The sequence below is a fragment of the Lutjanus erythropterus genome, chromosome 10 (assembly GCF_056507025.1).
Source record: "Lutjanus erythropterus isolate fLutEry1 chromosome 10, fLutEry1.hap2, whole genome shotgun sequence".
In the NCBI taxonomy this organism is placed as follows: Eukaryota; Metazoa; Chordata; class Actinopteri; order Lutjaniformes; family Lutjanidae; genus Lutjanus; species Lutjanus erythropterus.
Window position 1 is genome coordinate 28,395,270 of NC_139326.1, and position 17,017 is coordinate 28,412,286.

General features: G+C 36.2%; 2 protein-coding genes across 4 annotated transcripts in view; both read left to right on the forward strand.

The window, feature by feature from the left end:
• The first annotated feature begins 1,670 nt into the window (after positions 1-1,670).
• Positions 1,671-4,637, forward strand: tmem230b (transmembrane protein 230b). The gene is made up of 3 exons (XM_084729592.1): positions 1,671-2,053; positions 4,171-4,293; positions 4,387-4,637. Exons 1-3 carry the CDS (start codon positions 1,958-1,960, stop codon positions 4,525-4,527), a joined length of 360 nt encoding a protein of 119 aa, XP_084585718.1. The 5' UTR covers positions 1,671-1,957; the 3' UTR covers positions 4,528-4,637.
• A 6,638-nt stretch (positions 4,638-11,275) lies between these two features.
• Positions 11,276-17,017, forward strand: part of igsf9b (immunoglobulin superfamily, member 9b) — a 45,637-nt gene continuing 39,895 nt past the window's right edge. For 2 of the 3 annotated variants that reach the window (XM_084728919.1, XM_084728921.1), the window contains exon 1: positions 11,690-11,845. The gene's annotated coding sequence lies outside the window, so the exon portion shown is untranslated. Of the gene's footprint in view, positions 11,516-11,689; positions 11,846-17,017 lie in introns of those variants that run through there. The other variant, XM_084728920.1, reaches the window with a different exon arrangement.

The following is a 17,017-nucleotide window of genomic DNA, read 5'->3' on the forward strand; positions in this document are numbered from 1 at the left end:
AACTCAAATTCAGGGACCACCAGGGGTCCTGGGTTACAGGTGGAGCTAGCAAGAGGAAGAATAGAATATTTTAACTTTCACCACATTTTTGGAACAATGATGAAAGAATCTGTTTGGATTGATTGTAATATATAGTGATCTCAGTTTGATCAATGATCGACCATGATTATTATTTATACCATTAATCGATGAGTTTTTTGGTCTATAAAATGTCAGAATATGGTGAAAACTATCAATCAGTGTTTCCCAAAAGCCCAATATCTTGTTTTGTCCAGAACCCAAACATATTCAGTTACTGTTATTTAAGAAGCTGGAATCAGATCATTTTTATAAAAAAAAAAAAAAAAGATTCAAACCAGTTAATCAGTTATCAAAATAGTTGATGACTAATTTAATAGTCAACAATTAATCGATTATTGGATTCATCATTGCAGTCCCTTACATGAAATGGTTTGAGAACCCCTGTTCTAGTGTACTCTGCCAATACTCAGTTTCTGGTTCGTAAAATTTCCATCCACGGGTGTGAAGTGTGATATACAAGACTGCATCTCTGGCTAAAAAAAAAAACAACCTTCAGATGAGAGCTATCTGTCTGTCGCAGCTTCTGTTACACGAAATTTAATATAAAAAAATCTGCAGCCTCGACAGAAACATTATCTTGTGAGAATACAGCGTGATTATAAATCTGGCCTGAGAGGACACTCCAGGAAATGAACATCCTCACAAAGAGACGAATCCTCATCCTCTCTGTGACCCGGTCATTTTAATGAGACTCGACAGCTCCCTCTTATGGTGAACATGGAGCGGTGCAAATCTCCAAAGTAGACTGGACAACTTTAGTTTATAACACAACAACAAAACTTAATTCAACGGAAAAAGTTAAGAGTATATGTTACGTCAGGCACATGACAATCTATTAAACAAAATACAGAAAGCTGACGACAACAACAACAACCAACAAATATTAAATAGGCCTATATATTAAGAAATAATAAATTATGAAAAAATAAATAAACGTAGTGAGAGAAAAATAATATTACCAAATATAAGTAATATAAGTATAGTATAGTATAAGTAATATAATAAGTTGAAAATTAAATAATAATACAAAGCACCAAATTAAAAAAAAAAATTAACAGCAAAGAGGGTTGTGAGCTTAAAAACTTGTTTATGAATAAAGAACTTTCCCAATAAAAAAAATTAACAGCATTGTTTTGAGATTTGTTTGTCATATTGTCATAATAACAAATTATTACTTTAAGAATAAAGCAGTGAGCAGCAGAGAGTCACATTAGTGATACTGAAAACATGAAAAAGAAGATATGATTATCAATATACAAATTGCCCTATATAATTCAAAGACTTCAAATTAAAACATGACATTTATCCAAATAATTTTCTCATAATAAAAACACTGTCTCTCTTCCCATATTTAAGACATAAACCCCACAAAATAACAAAAATACATTCATAAAATACCTGTACGGTCGTGTTTGTGCCAGCTCTACAAAATACACAGAATTCCGAAAGAACAATTCTGTATTTCTGTAAAACTGGTTTGTTGTAAAGACTGCGTGAAACTTTTTAAAATGAACAAATCACTTTATTATTACTTTGTTTTGTTGTTTTGAGTGCTCGGTGTCCGCTGATGACGCTTCGCTGTGCGCAGGCGCACTACAGACCAAGACGAAAACACGGAAGATCCATGTTAGAGGAAACTAAACAGCTAACACCTCGATGTAATTTCATTTTAAAGACTGTTTTCATGAAATACTAACCGTCTTACATCAGGTCTGTTGTAATATTTTACTTAAATTTATCACCGACAGCTTGTGAGTGATACTTAGCATGGCTGCTGTTTGTGTGATGCATGTGTAGCTGAGCTGCTTCTGTCTCATTGAAACACTGAAAACAACAAACTGTTTTAACAACAACAAGCTCCCGTCAGCTGACGAAGATGCCAGCTCGTAACGTTGTTTCCAATGGGATTCCTAACAGTAAAGTCAGGTACTCCAGGTTAGCCACTGATGATGACGGCTACATTGATTTACAGGTAAGACCTACTGTGTGATGGTATAATAACACACTACAAGCTTTACACAGCCAAACATTTGGTTAAATTATATCAAAATGATCTATGTTGGATGAGGACAGGGTTGTAATTATTAGGGGGTGTTAAAGCAAACTCAATCATTGCTCCTCAGACATGATAATTCGATCTAAATCTTCAGTTTTTATCAATAATAATTGCCTTATTATGATTAGACTGAAGGTCATAGTTGACTTCACTTTTAAAAGTAACTTCATAACAGTGATTCTGGACCTCCCCGGGTTAAAACACAATTTAATGAACTTTAAAGTTGCAGTGTAGTGATTTAGTATTGTACTAATCAGTTTCTAAACTAATCACCAACTATTCTGAAAATCGATTAAATGGACTGAGTAATTTTTTAAAGAAAAAAAAACCCAAAGTTTCTGATTCCAGCTTCTTAAATCTGAATATTTTCAGGTTTCTTTACTGCTCTATGACAATAAATTGAATATTTTGGGTTGTGGCCAAAACAAGACATCATCTTGGCTTTTAGGAAACACTGACCAACATTTTTTTTTGTCATTTTCTGACATTTTGTAGGCAAACAACTATTAATCAGTTCATCAAGAAAATAACTGACCAATTAATCAACTATGAAAACAATTATTTGCAACACTAGAACGGCCAAAGGCAGGGCCAAATCAATCACATTTTGCACTTCAAACAATGATTAATTCACCGAAAGAAGGAAGGACTGTATGAGAGGAGATCTGTGGCTTTAGGCTGTCTGCAGAGAGGATAAATGGTAAACTGCAGGGCCCGGCCGGTCAAAACATGTAAGTCTGTGTCAAATGTTGAGTTAATGAGTTAATGATGTTAATGCATGAATGATTGTGTGGTGATTGTGCCTGTAGATGGAGAATCAGAAAAGACCCTTAATGATAATAAAATAAAATTTTTACTGTAAAACACACACACACACACACATATGTATATAAATATACCATAAAAAAAGCTGTTTTTTAATGGAGTTTTGTTTATCAGTCTGTCCACTAGAAAGACTGCCAGGATCAGAGGGTATTTTAACGTTATAAATAAAATAAATAATTCACTTAAAGTGAGCTGACCTACCTTCTAATAATGAATCTTGCATGCAGCATAAAGTAACGTAAGAAGTGGAGCTAAAAACTAACCTGTTTTCTACGTGTCTCAGCTTGTAGTAAAAGGTTGTGTAATAAGCACAAATGACTATCAAAATGGAGTTAGCAGTGTGATTAGTTTACTGTCTTAAGAACACAGCATGCTTTTACCAGGATATAATCATGCTGGTGATTGGTTTTCTAATGTGGTAGAATCATGCAGGAAACACACAGTGTTACACTCAGAGGCAGGGTTTATTGTTTGTTTGTTTTTACCATCAAGTATTTGAACAGGTCCTTCCTTTAAAGTGTCTAAGTGTACTGTGATGTAGTTTTTTTGTTAAAATGGATTTGTTATAGAAAAAAGGAGTTGATCAGGAACTGGTGTTAAAACCAAGGTATCGGTACCAGAACTGGCATTGAGAACTTTAAAAATGACACGCAGCCCTTCTCATCTATGGGCCAAGCTCGAAAAACACATAACACAATTCCCACTTCTTTTAAACTCCATGCCCCCAGTTAGAAACACAGGATTTTATTATAAATTTGTGGTCCCAAGCTGAGGTAACTCTGACAACATCGTCAGGATCATTGTCTCATCCATATAGGAGACATACAAGTGTTTTCATTGGCTGAATCATATTCTGCATGACTAGTAAATTGATATTTCTGTGTAAAATTGGTGGGTTTAGCCTTTAAATCAATACAAATAACTTTGTAATGACATGTTTGGTGAACGTACACTACATTATTAAGGTATGCAATGTATAACCAACAGATTTATGTAATGTAACGTGACAGTTTCATGGCTCATGTAGTCAACTCCCTTTGATATCAAGTTTCTGCCAGAGTTTCACTTTTCCAAGAAGTTCAGCTACATCATGAGCCAGACTAATTCTGCTGTCCAGGTCCGTCCATGAGTGGAAAACAGGTCATGACTCAGACAGCCTGCTGCGTCAGAGAAAAGTGTTTTAATGAAATATTTCTTCTCCTCCACAGTTCAAAAAGAGCCCACCCAAAGTCCCGTACAAAGCCATAGCTCTGGCTACAGTCCTCTTCTTAATCGGCTCGCTGTTAATCATCATCGGCGCCCTCCTTCTGGCTGGATACTTCGGAGTCACTGTGAGTACTTGTGAAGAGTTTTCACAGTATTTCTCAATAATATATTCCTCTCTAGTACATTTATGTCTTACTGAGATGTTTTGTGTCTTTCAGCACTCAGACCGAACTGTGCCCGTCCTTATCATCGGGATCCTCGTCTTCCTGCCTGGAATTTACCACCTGAGAATAGCCTACTATGCTTCAAAGGGTTACCACGGCTACTCCTACGATGATATCCCAGACTTTGATGACTGACAATCACCACAGCTTCAGCCACAGTCTAGCTGCACTCACATATACTCATATTATTCTACTTGTGATCTTTTAAATGCACTGATATCTTAACAGAAAATAAGATTAGATACTGTAAATTACCTGCATAGACGTTATAATGATAGAGTTATACGCCTCGGTAGTTGATTCCAGCTTGCTGTTATAAAGCCAAATCAGTATCAGACATTGTTTGATTTGTATATCTGTTTTGTTAGCTTGATAAATTAATAAAAGTGTAATTTGATGAATCTGTTTTAGCATATCATGTTATTTTTAATAGTTGGATCATCTATAGAGCTACAACTAGTCGATCGAAAGAAAATTAGTTTCTAAGTATTGTGATAATCAACTAATTGTTTCAGTCATTTTCAAGCAAAAACATCAAATGTTTGCTGGTCCCAGCTTCTTAAATACAAGGATTTGCTGCTTTTGTTTTTGTAATATTGACACTAAATGAAAAGTTGAAGTATTGGTTGGCCAAAAGAAGCAATTTGAAGACGTCACTTTGGACTTTGGGAAACTGTGATGAGAATTTTTTTACATTTTTGACGTTTTATAGACTAAATGATTCATGGATTGATTTTGAAAATAAACGTCGAATAAATCAATAATGAAAATAACCATTAGTAGCAACCCTAATCATTTAGACACAAGAAATATGAGCATAATTTAACCACTATATTTATTCAAGTCATGAAAAACCTCACATGTCAGATGATGACCTCGATAAACAGAAAGCACGCAGTATTTTTCCTTTTGGACAAAATATATATTTATACTTATGTATTTTGATTTATACATACAGTAGCTGCTTTGTCAGGAAATTACAATAATAGTTAAAAAAAAAAAAAGAGCTATTCACAGCTTGGCAAGCAAACAAAAATGATCAACAATAATGGCACCAAGTGCATCCACATAGAGAGAAGTTTCCAAAATAAAATAAAATAAAATAAAGTAAAGATACCTTTCAAGCAACAAATCACATTAAATTACAGGAGACATCAGCCATAGAGATTTCTGCCTTCTCTCCATTATAATGGGACTGACTCGCACTTGGCTTGTACTGCTCAAAGCACCAGAAAAAAAACATTTGAAAAATTCAAAATCACTTTTTGAAGATAATACACAGACCGTGTTGTGTTTTCATGTAGGAACTACTTTAATTTTGGCAGTACAGGAACTGCTTTTTGAACTACAGGAATTGCTTTTCTTCTAGAGAGAAAGTAGTTCCTACATGGAACTGCTCACTGTCTGTCTGTGGATTATCTTGAGTAACCAGGTCATAATTCTTGGAACGAAACACTGGTTTTGAATTTTTTAAATGTATTTTTTCTTTGTGCTTTGACCAGAGTGCCATTTAGTCCCGTTATACTTGAGAGAAGACATACATCTCTATGTCCAATATCTGCAAACTCTTCAACTCATACCAAAAAAATCTAGATGTATAAACAGCACTACAAGTAAGAGGAAACTCTTTATTTTTGATTTGGGGGTGAACTGTCCATATAACCAATAAGGCCATTATTGGTTTGTTCACAATGTGATCAATACACTGCACATTACAGTCCCCCTCTGGTTAATTCTTCTTAATACTGTTCAGAGTTTCTTTCTTGGGGGATTTCATGTGATTAATTCCAATCCTCTGATCTCCATATGGTGCACCTGGCCTGTGAGAGTAAACATCGTCAAACAGGGAAGTGCACACGCAAACATTTGGTTAATCTTTCCTCTAATCTGTGCTATCAGCTCATCAATATCTATGTCATTTGAAAGTGTGTGAGTGAAAGACAAGGCTACCTCCCCGGTTTGCTTTGCATGATAATGTCGTAATATCGAAAACACATTGGCAGTAAAGGTTGCACTTATATCCTTTCAGACGCTTGGCAACCAGCAGACATTTTCAAGGACAGTTGTTTGTGTTGTCTTTGTTTCTCTTGGGTCTCCGATGTGTCCATTCAGTCAGCCTCCAGACACACACAACCTGGTATTAGTCAGTGTAGATCAAACACTCGACATCAGCTCAGAAACTCTTTCTGAAGGCTGCCTACATACTTGCCAAGCCTCCCTGTTTTTCCAGGATACTCCTGTTTTTCATCGTCCACTCCCTTTTTCCTCCCTGATCACAATTCTCCTGTATTTTCACACCTTTTTTTTTTCCCTTGTCAGTATCACGACCTGTTTCTGACACTGCACAGTGTGTATAAGCTCTATAAGACACTAAGAGTCTGCTGTTTCCACTAGGACAACAATATAGGTACACCAGACCAGACTTACTAAGATGAGTTCTCCTTTCTTAAGGAAAGTATGAACGAGGGCATGCATTTTGTAAAATCTGCCATATCAGTTCTCTTAGGGCTGGGGTAAAAATAAATAAAAGAAAGAAAACTAATTAATGTTAGTTTACACCAGAGATTTACACAAGTTCATGCTAGAGGAACAAATTATTCTGTATTCTTTCCTGAGAATTAAATGCATTCAGTGTAAGAATGCTGGTGCAGTGTATTTATTATCTTGTTATTTTCATTCTTCAAAAGTCACCAGAATGCAGGAATTTGAAATCAAAATCCTCCCTATTTTTGTGGTTTCAAGTTTGGCAAATAGGTGCATGTCTGCCTTTTCAAGAAGTGTTCAGAAGTTACAGAAGTTTTACAGAAGACAGAGACTGACTGTATTGTTCCTGGAATATATACTTATTTTGCCTCAGCAATTTATCATTAAACAATGTAATATTTGTACAACATGGTAATGTGTGATTTGATTTGATTTATATAAGTTATTACTGTACAGTCAGTGTAGAGATATATGATATGTGATAAGCATGAACAAACAGACACATAATAAGACCAGGGCTGTTACTCACACTGAGGACACTAAGGTCTTACTACCACCAGTAATTCTTTCTGGGATTTAGGTTTTTTATAGGAACCTGCAGGAAGTTTGCATCCTACACTGATGGGTATTTTACAGGTTTATTTCAGTAGTTTTTATCAGACACAATACATTAAATTTGACTAGTTTGAAATGAAAAACAAGGGATTTATTATTTCTCCATCATAACAGTATTCCTGTCATGAGCAGAGTCAGCATCAACTGTATTTATTTATTGAATAAGAAAAAAATTATCCCATGTCTAAATAACCAAAACTGCCTGGATTAGCTGAAAATGCACTCTCCCAAAGCTGAAAAGGTTTTTTCTCAGCTAATGTGTTTTTTTTGTGTGTGTGTGTTTTTTGTGGGTCATACATACTGGGAAATAGTGTTTTTTTTTTGTTTGTTTATTGAAATAATAAAATGTTTTTAGTAAATAGTGAACCTCAGCACTGTATTTCTAAAATCCTGGCTGCAACCCTGAGAAAGACATGCACACAGACGCATAAGAAGTATATAGTAATCTATCTATCTATCTATCTATCTATCTATCTATCTATCTATCTATCTATCTATCTATCTATCTATCTATCTATCTATCCAAGGCAATATCATTGTAAACTAGTAATATATGTCTATAGTGTTAAATTATGTCTGGACTATATTTTATTTTTATGTTTTTTCCACTAAATGCTTTAATACACATGGTCCTGTCATTACTAATGGACATTATCGCCCCCTTGTGGTGATTCAGATGTCTTGTTGTTACTGGATTGGCTATTTTAAACTGAAGGGTAAACAAGGCAGAAGAGTTAACTGACTACATCAACACCAGTACATACAGTATATGATAGTAGATTTGCTCATTTTTCTTGTTAACTTAGAGCTTTTTTTCTGAGGACAGCAAAAGAAGTGGTTTTGAGGTAAGATAATGAAAATAAATGACAGTATAAGCTAGTTAAAAAAAAAACTCCTTATCTCTTCAGTATTCAGATTAGTTTAATCAAAAAGATAGCATAATACTTTTCTCTGTTGTTTGACAGGCTAATGTTAAAGAGAAGTTGAAAGAAATACCGCTATTTGTAACAGAAGAGTCACTCAAGAACACTAATTTCAAGAACAATGGACATGAATGAGTCTTCTGCATTAAGCTCGCATAGCTAACATTAGCCAAACTCAGTATTTGGTACTCTAAGCTAACAAATTAACATGGCTAACGTAATGTCTTGTTATTGGCTATGTTCAGAAATGTACATTTAAGAGCAAATTAAAAGCTGTCCGCAGTTGGGCAGACCCATTTTGTAAGCAAATTAATCTATATGAATCTATGAATAAAGATCCACATTTTGGATGAAATGATATGTTTATACTGAAATCCTATCAAACTGACTCCAGGTCAGATCAGCACATACACACGTATTTACTGTAAGTTTATGATTAAAATCGTGAAATAACGTAAGGTGTCTGAGTTGCATTAAGGAACTGCATTAGCTACAGTAAATGCATATGAAGTAAAAACAGTACATTTATGTTGTCCAGACAGGCAGGGAAAAAGAGAAGAGGGAGAAACAGAAACGACAAAGCAACAGGTTAGTTTGTTCACAGCTGTTTTATTTATGATAATATACTGTATGTAATTACACAAGGCCATTTTAGGACCTAGGTGGAAGAACTGTTTTGGGAAAATTGCTTTTAATGCTGGCACACTTAATATTCATGGTGTTATTTTGCAGATATTATAATAAATTTAGCAATGAAAGCAATGCTGTTGGACTTTAAAACCAGCATATATGATTTTATATGGGCATAGTTTGAATTCTGGTTTTGGGATGTCTTTTCAGAAAAAGTCACTGAGCACTGAAAAAATAAAAAAGACACAAAAAAAATACAAGAAAAAATTAAAACAGGAAAATGTGTGTTGTATATATCATTAATTATTCATGATAAATCAATTAATCAATTGTTACCATTTTCAACTATTGGTTATGGAAAATGCACAAAATGTGTAACCCTTAAAGCCAGTCAAGTCTGTTTACAGACTCGTGACACATTTTGAAACATGAAACTTTTAATTTGTCACCTGTCTGTTATGTCACAAACATAATTTTGGTTGATAATAACACAATAACATCTGGTTTAATGTGATGAAGAGACGAAATAATCATTTTGTATGTCATTTACTACAGCTGTACAGTGCTGGAAAAGCTTGGAAATGATTGAAAAGTGCTTGAAATTGACTTTGGAAAAGGCGTATTGACATTATGATTTTAACTGACACATAAATCTGATTTTGAGGACCTCAGAACAGACAAAGTCTTGGGGATCCCTGTGACCTGGACCCCAGACTGGGAACTAATGGTGGAGATACTTCTTCCACCAGGTCGATTCCTGCAGGTTGATGTAGTTGATGTCAAATAATTTAAGATAAAATAGGCTTTTTATTTACCCCCTTGGTCTTGTTTGTGCTAGTAAGTTAGTAAAATGTTTATTTAAGTGACAACGTGACAGTGAATATTACAGCAGGGTAACCTCACTGTCTTCACTAGTCCATGTAGGAAAATTATAAGGACTCTGTGTGTAGGTGGGGTTGGAGGTGTGTATGGTGGGTGGTAAAACCCAACTCATAAACCTTGTAATTAAAAATTTGACTGCACATTTTCCATACTAGGAAATGTTTGTCCTTTCGGCACGTTAACAACATGTGTTTTTGTGCTGGATGTTGCACCAAACGGCTCAGGGTTAAATGGGAGCCTTAGGTGTGTTTTCCTTTTGTTGCGGTCTTCACGTCTTTCCTACCATGGAAGGACGCTTTTGTCTGAGGCGCTTAAGTACCAGCAGCACCAAGCCACACAGAGACAGGCGGCAAAGTAACGGAAGTTCATTATTGTGCCTTCAAAATAAGAGCTTTTAAAAAACCCAATTGATGGATTCTCCGACTTTGTCTCACTCCTGTCTGACCACAGCTTCACTCAGTATAGTATATCCTAGCCTTTACAGAAATTACTTCCAAGTCAGTTTCGATTTCAGACCTTTCTGGTTGAGATTATGTCTTGATTCATAAATTTTGGCAGCATTAGACATTAACCTGATGCTGTAAAAGATTCTAGACTTAAAACAAACACACAGCAGTTTTCATTAGTTTTATACTAGAGCTGCTATTAACAACAGGGATATAATGATAACAAAAATTCTTGGTAAGATATTGCCACAATCAAAAGTCCACAATGTGATACTTATCTTAATGTTAAAAAACAAATAAAAACATGTCTGTTAATAAATAATAAATCTGATATTTAGTGCATTGTTTATTTGTATAAAATTTAATTTTCCTGTAAATGTAAGGTGTTTCTAATCTCCTTGGATATAATGAAATAAAAGTAGCAGCCTGACCTAAGACTGAACTGAGCTGTAGTCCTGAATGAGGACCTAGTTCATTTTATTAATAGCTTTGGTACTACAGATATGGTTTCAACTTGAGGTAATGAAAAGGTATATGTAGTTTTGACAACCTAATTTTGATAATTGTTGTCCATTAAATGATAGAAAATTGATAAAATGCTCATCACAGTTTACCGGAGTCATCTTTAAAATGATTTTGTCTGACCTGACAGCAAAAAATTGCAACAATATTCTATGTACAATCATAGAAAACAAATCATCATTAAATCATTCCCACTTTTGAACATGGACCTGTTGCCTCTCCACCCTAGCTTGCTCAGTAGGGGCATTATTTTGACAGGTGTAACAGGAAGTGTAGTGGGTGTGTTGTGTGTAACTTGACAATGGCTCAAACAGCGGCTGTAGTAGGAGGAGGGAATAATAATAATGGGAGGAGGGACACGGACAGAGTATCAACAGCAGGGCTAAAACTAAACGTGCAGTGTGGGTCTCTCTTCTCTGAAAACTTGCGCCTGTGTGGGGATAAATGCGCACTGCGTCGACCGAGCGCCACTTCTACATATTTCTGAAGTTAATTATAAACTATCTCCTATGATTTAAGGCACTTTCAGCAAGTTCGGACAAGGAAGATTGCGGGGATAAAAGAACCAAGGCGTGGAAAGTTTAAATGGACTTTAAATGGGATGATGTCGGACTCATGAAGGTGCTTTGATTTAATGGATTTTAGTGAAACTGCAAAGTGTTTTTTTTAGGAAATCTGATAACCATGGATATCGAGGATTAATTTAATGATTTTCTTTTGATCCATGCACGGACCGTGAAGAGAAATGTGACCACCTGCTCTTTTTCTTGCTTTCCCCCCCCCCTCAAACTCTTTCTCTGTTTTTTTCGTTTTTAAAATCGTCTTTTTCCATCTTTAGAGAAAGGAATGAACAGTTGAATTTGGTCTGAAGGACGAGTCTTTTACAGAAGAGCATCAATGGATTGAAAGATTATACTTTCGACTTCAAGTGGAAAAAGTGCCTCAAGCAAGGTAAAGACCCGTGTAGAGCTGAAGCATCCCGCTGTAGGCACTACATTTTGCTTTAATATCAGTTTCCCTGGAAAATGCGCGTTAGTAATACTGTGAGATACTGCAGTACTGCGCCTTTGTTTATGTTTGTGTATCACATGCACCACTTGTAATCCCCGAGTGTTTTTCCCCTAATGCCATAGTGAATAGGTTCATGTGGCTGTAATGACCCATAAGTGAACCCTGTTATTAACCCCATGAATAAAATAGAACGATAATCAGTCAAATTAGTACTATTTTGCAAAAAAAAAAAAAAAAAAAAAAATCTTTCATTCAGGGCTCCCTCCTCGGCTGGTGTCAGACTCACTGAGTCAGACAAAAGATGCACCTGTTTTGGTTTACAGGAGGTCTGAGCATCACAATTCACTGTAGGGGTGCAGAGATAAAGAGCTTGTGGCTTGATGTCTTTCTAATATTTGGACTGACAGTGCAGTGTGCTGGACAGAACCTAATTCTGTGCAGAGGGGTGCAGTGATTTTCACATAATGTATGCTCCCTCATCTAGTGATGCCTATGCTTTGTTATTGTTGTGGTTCTCAATACTGATTGGTGACAAATGAGGTGCACAGAGGCACATATCACCCTGGAGCCTGTAATCCCTTGTTTGGAGCCATAAGACTGTATAGGGGCACTGTTTGCTTTCATAAATATAAGATCCCTTCCTTAATCAGCTTGTAGGTTGTCAAAGGTTTTAGTCAGGTTTTAACATTTTGAAAAATTAAAATTTAATGTCTTATTACCTCAGCCAGACAAAAATATATACTCCCAGTCTAGTCCTTGTGGCGAACACTAAATTATAAGTCAGTTTCGGTTCTGCCGTTGCATTATTTATTTATGGTGACAGCCATGTGCAAGATCAGAATCCTTGAAGGAAATGTTGAGCATATCATCTATTCTGGCCCTGAAGCTTAACAGAGTCTGTGCACGTCAGATACCAGCACTGGTGTTGTTTTACACAGTAATATCCCACATATTTCAACATGTAGCAGGCCCTGACATTTCACTACTGGTGGATTGCACTATTCAAATCACCGTGTGGCCGACTGTGCCCTGTAGGCAGGTTGTCATGCAGGAGGAAATTGATTGTATTGAGAAACAAATTATTCATGATCTGAAAGTGGTTACTCCAAATTGCTGTGTTATTAGTAGCTAAGGTAAAGTGCGCAGTGAAAGCATGTCAGTGACAGTATGTTGAAGCTCATGGGGTACCAAAGAATATACAGAAAATGAAAATAAGCACTTATAAGTGAAGTAAAGTAGAAAAACAAACCTGAGGGAGATTAGAGAAAGCGGCTAATGCAGTTTAAAGGCTTCACGCTGTGCCATAAATGGTCACTATTGTATGTTTTACATCTCATTAGTGCTGACCTGTCTGAAACGGTCACTCACATCTGGGCAGTAACAGCTGGTCCCCAAATGAAGAAATGAATCATATCAGTGAAAATTTTTAGGTTAAATAATTAAGATTTAGCAGGGTTCAGTGTTTATGTGTTATGTCTTGAGCTATCGGTCAAGTCAATCAGAAATCTTCATGGCCTAAGTCAGTTTTTACTTGCCCCAGTGCAAATTTGTTTATTAACCATCATCAAATAACAACAAAGACTCAAGTTGTAATGTTTAATCTAGGATGGTAGTGTTTATAAAATGTCAGAAAATAGTGAAAATGCCCATCTCATTTTTCTAAAGTAATGTCTTTAAATGTTTTGTTTTGTCAGTCCAAAGAAATTCCATTTAATATGATAACAAACAGAAAAAAGCAGGAAATCTCCATATGTAAGAGGCTGAAAACAGCATAAAAAATTACTTTCAAGATTAATCAATAGTCAGTATAGCTCTTTGTTTCCAGTAGTTGTGAAATTTACTAGTCCAGCATGGCATTTTACTTGCCCTGGGCAAGTGGGCAATCCTTGTTGTTGAACCCTGATCTAGGATAACATCCAGAACTGGAAATTAAGGATCCTCCTTTGATCCAGGACAATAAAAATACCACCTGAGACACAAAGATGCAGTATCTGGGACAATTCTAGAGCAGTAAAAAACTTCATTATTGAAATTATGTTTATATATAATTGAATGTGTGTCATTTTAGTTTTTAGGTGTTCAAATTTGAAAAATGTGAGGTAGTACTGGCATACTACATCACACCCACACATACACACTGTCATGGTGTTTACTGAAGAAAGGGGGAGTTCACCCCAAAATCAAATTTACATATTTTCCCCTGCCTTGTAGTGCAGTTTATCCATCTAAAATTTTTTGGTGTGATTTCAGAGTATTGGAGATGTCAGCCATAGAAATGTCTGCCTTCTGTCCAGTTTAATGGGACTAAATAGCTCTTGGCTTGAGGTCCCCAAAGCACCAAAAAATACATTTGAAAAATCCAAGACTAGTGTCTCTTTCCAGAAATCATGATCGAGTTACTCAAGATAATCCACAGACCTTGTTGTGAGCTGTTTCATGTAGGAATCTACCAGAACTACTTCTTTTCTCCTAGAAAAACTGTCCCTCAATGTGTTGGCTATGATGTGTTCAGTGTCAGAAACAGGTTTTTACTTGCACTCCAGTTTGTAGTGAAGCATTTATTGATCAAACATACATACATAAACAAATAGTAACTCACCCAAAAGCTAAAAGAATAATGAAAACTGATTGTGGGCAAACATCCAGGCTGTTTGCAGGAACAACTAAAAGAATTTCCTTGACAGACCAGAGTATGAGAGTTACTGGAACAAAGTTGTTTAATTATATTTATTATATAGAATGAAATAAAAAACTTCACTTTTGGGCAATGGTTGTAAAGTCAGAGACCAATGAAAGTTCATTTTGAGCCCTGATAACATAAAGAAATCCAGCGTCATGCCTCAACAGTGGACTTCAGCTCTTGAGCTGTGGCCTTTGACCCCTTGGTTCCTCTCACTGTCGGGTCTTGTAAAGTAGCTTTATGAGAGTCGGGGGCAGGGAAGGTGAAAGACTCAGGACTTAAAAGAAGGATGTTAGCCAGACTCATGTCATTCTTCACTCCCCCGTCTCCTGAACGCTCTGAGCTATATGGAATCATCCCCCCAGGGGAATAAACATGAAATCCATCCAGTCATGCGTGCAACATATATGTGATTTATTTTTGTAATTTGCAGAATTGTTCAATTGCTGTAAAATTGCGTTGTGTAGTAAAGATAACACTGCTCGTGTTTCTCTGTGTGAGTAAATTAAAAACATTCAACTCATTAGTCGATATTGTTGCACCCTGTAGCACCATGTGTTAGGTAACCACCCATCACTGTGTTAATCCATATACAGTAGTAGGCTTTCCCAGTCACGAGAGCAGGGCTTTGCTCTCGTGCCCAGTGTGTGCCCAGCTCATTTCCTTTAGTTGGGGAAAATGTCAATACATATACTAAATTGGGTTGCTGTGCCAGAGACAACATTGATTGCTGTGTTGTGTGGGCTGGTCCGACCAGTCAAGGTTGCATGGTTTTACAACCCAGTCCTGTGTTATTAACAGTGCTTCACATCATGTACTGTTTGTGCAGATCTGTTGTCTTTGTTGTGGTCGTGATATTTCTGCCCCTTTATGAGATTATTCTGTTCACCTGTGAAAGTTTCTGCTCAAGTGACGTGTGTAGTTCCAGGCTGGTTTGTACTGAGGCTGTGGCCTCTGTCATGGAATTCAGCCACCATTAACTTAGATCTTTGACATTTCTGTGTGCTGTGAAAAAGCCCTTTGTTGATAAACCAGTTGATCATTTTTTCCACCATTAATGATTCATGTAGTCCAGGAAGTTACAAAAAATTAGGGAAAAGGTGACGAGGGGGAGACAACTGGCTTCAAACAGATTAAATAGAGATTGAACCTATTTAAAATATAATATATTTAATCCAACTCTTTATTTGGACTGTAGTTCTCAGTTTTGTACGCCTAATTGCTACATAATGCTCTTTCAACAGCACAGTTTCCCAGAGCCCTATATGACATGCTTACATTGATTGTTTTGACCAAGCCAATAGTAAGAAAAAGTTTATGAAATTCTATGTACAATGATATAAAAAGGGCTAAACTACAAATTCGCTCTTTTGAGAGACAGGAGACAGCAGATATTGGTATTGATCTGTTTCAGCACTCATTTCTACTTTATCTATAGAGCTGTTTTCTGGACCACATATTTCCTGGCTCTTTGTTGTGGTTGGTTGTGTGATATTTCTAACTATATCTATCTGTATATCTGTTCACCTGTGAAAGTTTCTGCTCAAGTGACACTTGTAGTTCCTGCTGCAGGCTGGTTTTGTGTTGAGTCTACGGCCTGTGTCAGGATTAACAAGGATTACTAAGAGAGTAATGCTGCTTCTTATCAGGCCTCTATCTGTCACTAACATCACTAATGGCTCTGCTGAGGTACTGAGGAGCAACACACACTCTCTCTCTCTCTCTCTCTCTCTCTCTCACACACACACACACATTAGGTCAGAAGTTAAATTTTTGTGTTGGGTTTTCTGTGAGAAGACATTGAGATACTGACAATTTAATTGGCCACTGCTTGCTCGTGTTAACTCATTACAAAGTGCATTTTAAATGGAATTTTCTGTAGGATTTGACAAAAAAAACCCCAAACAAAACCAATATATAAATTATATAAATATACAAAAACAATCCCTCTCAATCATCATTTACGACACACTAGAAGTGTGTGGTGGTGGCTGTATTTCTTTATTTTCTCGTTATTTTGCTGTGGTCAGGATGGTTTACCAACATAAAACGTCTGTATTTGACAACCTGGGAATGAGACATAACAATCAAACTATCCTCCTGGTTCATTTACAAGCAGCAAAAGATAAATATTCTACCTTTGACTTTTGCATTATTCATTTTATGCCTCCTGATCAGTTAATTCTGGTGTGATTCAGAGGAGATGCATATGGAGAGGTCAGGTTTACCAGCTGTTCTAGCTGACAGCTTGGAACAAGCTTCTTACTTGCAGTTGACACAAGAACACACCATCCATCTAAATGCTGTTTCTGGAAAGAACTTTCTGCTAATTATCTTGTGAAATTTGAATTCCCTAGGGGCTTATTACTGATTCCCACACTGGCTGAATGATGTCCAGAGTCTCAGATTTCTTGATAAAATTGGTGCAAAAG